Raw genomic sequence first — 6070 nt, 5'->3', positions numbered from 1 at the left:
ACTTGCACAGGGAGTTTTTAGCTGCACTGGGAATTGAACTCAATGTCCTGAATCCCAGTCCTGTGATTATCCACAAGATTATCTTTCTCTGAGGCAGTGTAGCCTGGTGGCACTGCACGAGGACTCAGGAGACCTGAATTCTATCCCTGGCTCTGCCACTAGTTGACCTTGAGCAAGTCGTCATTTCCCTTCTCTGTGCCTCTGTTTCCCCATCTGTAAAATGGGGATAGTGATACCAACCTCCTTTGAAAAGTGGTTTGAGAGCTATGGATGAAAACACGCTGAATTATTAAGAGAAAGAACAAAGACGTCTGTCAAATTCTTCATCGTATAAATAATTTATTTCAGTTCACAGCATCATGTTTGCATCATATTTTTTTTTTTAAAAAAGAGGAAAGATGGAAAGAACAGAGGATGGATGACAAAATAAAATGAAAAGTTATACTACATAACATGGCATTTTTCTTGAGTTCCAGGTACACTGTGAAGACAAAGTCTGAAATGGGACTGGCATCTCAGGATATTTGCTGAGAAAAAACAAAAAACAAAAACCTTTCCCCCCCCCCAAAGGACACACAACCTGGAGTAAATCCAACTGTGATTTTAGAACAGCAGACTAGGTAAAGCTTTTCTGTAATCACAGTTGCAGCTAACACAGCTCAACTCAGCCCTAGCACTCAGGAATAGTCATTACAGTCCTGAAACACTACAGAAATACCAATGACCCTGTTAACTACTAATTGGAGAAGTATTTTAACTTACTGCAAAAATGTACAACTAGTGACCATGACCCTGGATCCATCTGGCCCCTAGCCAGCACAGTGCCTAAACATATGCATAAAGTTAAGCACATGCTTCAGTGCTTTTGCGGGGTAGGGATCAAATTAGGCAATGCTTAAGTAATTTGCTTAATTAGGGCCAGTTTAACTGACTGTCCAGTAAGGAGCCAATCCTGCAACTGCATGTCCTATTTCCACAAACAGTTCCATTCAAATTAATGAAACTATTTGCCTCAGTAACGTTGTCTGCAGGATCAAGAAACAAGTCTTGACGCTGGGGGAAAACCCCCCTGTAATAGGTGTTATTTTTAAAGCATGACAGGTTTTGATCAGAACCGTTTTATTTAACCCCTAAACGCTTTTAACATTCAAAACAAAGGTTGGAGCATTTGGCTTCTGCAGTGTCACAAAATAAATATATTCTCTCTCTCAATAGTGTGGAACTACCAAATGTCAAAGTGCTTCAGAAAGTGTTTCATGTGAAGGCAAAGAAAAAAAAACACAAAAGATTCCAATGAAACTGTACAGACCCTCCTGAAATGATGGGACCAGCCCACTTCTTAGATTAGCGAAGCAGTCACTACTCCTGTAAACTGGAATCTCGCAGGCATCTAAATACCATTTGGTTTCAATATTGGATTTCTACAAAATGCTATTGGGAAAGTACTGAGTTCATTGCTGAAAAGGAGAATCAGCTGCCTGAAATTCACCCAGGTTTTTTCTTTGTTTGGGAAATGCAGTCAAGCAGAAAGCCAAATACTTCAGTCACCAGAAATTCTCACATGACCATATTAAGACCAGTGAACCACAGGTGTGGGACACTGGTATGCAAAAAACTGTTTGCTGCTGATTTCCAAACTCTCTTCTTGTTATGAAATTCTGAGCATCAGAATTTTCTCATTGTGAGATGAGTTTCCATGAGAGAGAGACCGACCAAGAAGCAGCCAGCTTATGTATATTTAGGGTCCAATCCTGTGCTCAGTGAAGTTAATGTCAAAACACCAATTGATGGGGAAGGGCCAGCCAGCCAGGATCTTGCTAAAACACTGGGCTTGATCCTGAACTAGTGAAGTGATTGGAAACAAGTCTAAGCCTGTTGTACATTTACTGCACTAGCATGATCTCCCCTTGCATGCTTTGCAGCTAGGACACTCAGCCTTGAATTTGTTAAAAACCTTTGGTTGTATCATCAAAAAGTTCTTAAAACTTCCACTTCGCACTCTGCTCTGCACTCCAATATCCCTTTGCGTTAGAGATTTTGCAAACTCTTGCCATTTTGGGTGGTACAAGTTTAGCTGCCTAATGTTTGTATTCTGGTGATCCAGGTACTGGCTTGATTCACAGTCCATGTTTATACCACAGTTTAATTAGCAACTCTTGTGCTTTTCCGTTTGCTTTTATATCCATGCAGATGAGGTGAACTGTCATCCAGCAGTGTCATGAGACTTATTTTTTTAAATGGAGTGCGCAAATTGAATCAACCAGATTGAACCAAATTAGACAATCCGAACATGTCCCCACCCTGTAGGCTACAGCAATAAAGTGGCAAGACTTACTGCTTACCATTGCTACAGGATAGTCTGTTTAAAGAAAAAGATAAACCTTTGAAAATGAAGAGATGCTTGAGAACCCTTCATGGCAAAAATTCATACAGAACCCCTTTTAGCAAACAGCTTAAAACTCAGCACCAGTCAACAGCTGGTCACAAGCCATCTAGCTGGCTATATAGCTTTAAATCCCCCATGGAGCAATACATTTCTCTCCTTAGATAGACTTTGTTTTTAAAATAGGATGGGCACCCTCAGCTGAAACAACTGGGCATTCCCTTTAAGCACGACAGCTACTGCAAGCAGTAGTGTATCATTCATTCATTCCAGGGCTTCATAGATTTTGTTGGTCTGATTTGTGGTGTGTGATAATGACCCACATATGGACTGAATCCGAAGCGGGTGGGGGGGGGGGGGGAGGTGCAACCTGAAAAGCAGTTCTCCCAGGAGGCTCACCTTACCGATCCACCATTCAGCAAGATGTATTGGCCTGTGATTTCCTACCGCAGTTTCCCAACCACAAACAGATGCCTCAGCATCCAGTGCTTCCTGAAGTAGTACCCCCCCAACACACACACTTTGTTTTGTTTTTAAGGATCCATAGACAGGAGCAAATTCAAGCTCAGTTTCACAGGGGCCAGCCCTGTTGCATCAAGCGCCACCGCAAATACTCCGATGTAAAAGGAAAGGCAATTCCCTCCCAAGCTCAGCTGCTGGCTGATCTGATCGTCGGGGGGCAAACAGCAGCCGCTTCACCCAGACGCCAGCCTCACCCACCTCCTAGTCCTGCCAGCGAGTTAAAAGCAGTAGCGACCCCAATGAAAGGCGCTGGGGGGCCGAGCGCCCGTCCGGACACAGGCGCCCATTGGGGGCGCCTAGGGAGGCCGGCCCGGCAATGTTTCAGGCTAGCGGGGTTTGGGCCCGGCCGTTATCGTTTCTTCCTCTGCTTGAGGGACTTCCTGCGCTTGAGGATCATCTCGTAGAGCTTGTCCATGCCCTCGGTGAGCCCCTCGCCGATGATGGCGCAGGCGGGCTGGACGTGGTAGGTGGTGGAGGGGGCGAGCTCATGCAGCGCCAGCTGCTTCTCCAGCTCGGCCACGGGCAGGGACTTGGGCAGGTCCTGCTTGTTGGCGATGACCAGCAAGGGGGTGCCTTGGTTCTCGGCGAACTTGGTCACCTTGTGCAGCTCGGTCTTGGCCTCCTCCAGCCGGTCCACGTCCACCGAGTCCACCACGTAGATGATGCCGTCGGTGCAGCGGCTGTAGGACTTCCAGAGCGGCCGCAGCTTCTCCTGGCCGCCCACGTCCCAGAAGTGGCAGCTGATGCCCTTGGCCGTGCCGTTGCTCAGCCGGATCTTCTCGGTGTTGAAGCCGATGGTGGGCACCGTGTTGACGAACTCGTTGAACTTGAGCCGGTAGAGGACGGTGGTCTTGCCGGCCGAGTCCAAGCCCAGCATGACGATGTGCAGGGACTGGAAAGCGGAGATGTTGGAGGAGATGTTCCCCATGGCCCTCCGCCGCCGGCGCAGCGGGAACCTGGCCAAGCCACGGGAGGGGTTTCAAATCGGGGGCTTTTTTTACAGCGCGCCCATCCCCGTCGCGTCGGGGCGCTAGCGCTGCAGCAGTCTCCCAGGGCGCGCTCTCGGCAGCCGCCCCGCGCGGCGCGGTGTCCCCGCCAGGGGCAGCCCAGGGGCCGGGGCTGCAATCAGCGCAGCCAGGGCGCGATCAGCCCGGGGTCCGCGCTAGCCGGGCTGGGAGCCTGCGGGGCCATCAACCACTCAGCCGCCGCCTCTGGGCTGGGTCCGGCCGGGTCCCCTCCTTCCCCTGCTCCGCGGGCGGACCCTTCCCGTGGGGGCGGCCGGGAGACACGCAGCCCCCAGCCCCGGATCAAGTCCTCCGAGCGGCGCCCGCCCCGCTCATTCCGGGGCTCCCTGTCCCTGGCCAGGCGCGCTGCCAGTCCGCTCGCTCCGGCTCCCCCTTCGGCTCTGAGCGAGAAAAGCAGCCGCAGTTCAATCCATCAAACCCCGCCCCCGACACACCCCGGCGCCGGCTAGGGAGGCGCCTTAAAAGGGCAACGACACGCCCCTCCGCCGCCACCTCTCCCTCCCCCCCCCCCCCGCGCCTGAATGTCTGGGGCCCGCCTCCCCGCCTCAGCTCCATGGGGCTGGATCGGCGCGACCGACACGCTGCTCGGGGAAACGGGAAACCCCGCCCCCTAAGCGGAGCTATTGAGCCGGGGCTGGTCTTGTGCTGAGCCTGGCGCTCCCCTGGAAATGGTGCCCCCCGCGATTCCCAGCGCGCCAGCCGGAGTGCCCCGGTGAAGGCGAAGCTGTACTACCAGCTAGTCCCCAAGGGACCCGTCTGATGAAGTCTGACCTTCTGCCTAGCACAGGCTGGAAAATCGCCCTAGTAACTTATCAGTCGGTACCATCGGCGCTCAAACCGTCTGCCCCAGGGACAACAGTCCAGCCCCTGTGAGCAGAGAGCCCATCCCCGTCTTGTATCAAGTCGTGTCCCCTCTACAACTTCCTTCAGTCCTTTCTCTGATCCGTTTTAACCGTGTGTCTTTGAACCTGGCTGAACGCTGATTATCAAATGTGCTGGTGCTTTATAATGTAATAGCATATTAGAGGCAGTCTTATGTTACAGGGCTTTTGCTGAGACAGGCAAGACCAATACAAAAAAGACTCAGGGACTGCTCGGGAGAAGATACTAACCTAGATGGTTGCCTTTCTTACCCATCTGCTCTTTACTAAAAAACAACAACCTTTTATAGCCACAGATGCTTTCTGCTGTGTTTTGATTGGCTTGTCACTTAATGGCCATTCCGTGTGTAGGGTGACCAGATGTCCAGTTTTTATAGGAACAATCCCGATATTTGGGTTTTTTCCTTATATAGGCTCCTATTACCCCCCACCCCGTCCCGATTTTTCACACTTGCTACCTGGTCAGCCTACGTCTGTTCAATCTGAGCCCTCCCTTAAGACTGCCCGACTTCTGAATTGCTTATGGATTGCTTTTATTCACCAGATTCCTGTCCCTGTGTGACGCTCATCACGCCCCTTCACCTTTCACTGGAAGGCAGCCTGGTCTGGTGGAATTAGTGCAAGGCTGGAGGTCCCAAATTCTAATCCCGTCTCTGCAACTGATCTGTGACACTGGCTGAGTTGCTTTACTGTTCCCTGGCTGTAAAGGGGAACAATAATAATTAGTCAATATCTGTGCAGGGCTCTATAACGCCCTATAAAATGCTGCATATTGGTGTGTTACACACCCATCCCTATGCAGGCAAACGCCGAAGGGAATCAGTGGGAGTTTTTCTTGGAAAAACCCCTATAACTCCTTGCTTGTTAGTTAAACAAAAGGCATTACATGGAGCTTCCCTTTCTCCTTAGTATTTCTCCCTAGGCTATGAGGTGTGTAGTTCCTGAAGAGTTTTGTCCTTGTTTGCACACACAGTTTGGAAGCCTGATCATCCCTTTGTACCTGTTCTCACTGGAGTCAACTGGAATTTCGCCATTAACCTGAATGGGAGCAGCAGTGCGGCCTTCATTCAGATGCTTTTAAACTTTCTCTTTCTCTTGGCTGAGTAGGCCTGGTCAGGGCTCCTTCCGGAGTGACTCAAGGGCCATTGCTGAGGAATTTGTGGCACCCCAGAGGCTGAATATATCAGATCCAGCCACCACCAGCCAGGGGAATCTCTTCTACACTCAGGCCTCTTAGATGGCAAACAAACCCCAGCAGC

At 50.5% G+C, this 6070-nt stretch overlaps 1 protein-coding gene across 1 annotated transcript; it reads right to left on the bottom strand.

Moving 5' to 3' along the window:
• Positions 1 to 322: 322 nt before the first annotated feature.
• ARL4C (ADP ribosylation factor like GTPase 4C) lies at positions 323 to 4361 on the bottom strand. The gene has a single exon (XM_005292119.4). The coding sequence runs from the start codon at positions 3831 to 3833 to the stop codon at positions 3255 to 3257; it is 579 nt and encodes a 192-aa protein (XP_005292176.1). The 5' UTR covers positions 3834 to 4361; the 3' UTR covers positions 323 to 3254.
• Positions 4362 to 6070: the final 1709 nt, after the last annotated feature.

Source organism: Chrysemys picta, chromosome 11, assembly GCF_011386835.1.
Source record: "Chrysemys picta bellii isolate R12L10 chromosome 11, ASM1138683v2, whole genome shotgun sequence".
Lineage (NCBI taxonomy): Eukaryota > Metazoa > Chordata > Testudines > Emydidae > Chrysemys > Chrysemys picta.
This window is presented reverse-complemented; position numbering and strand designations above follow the sequence as displayed.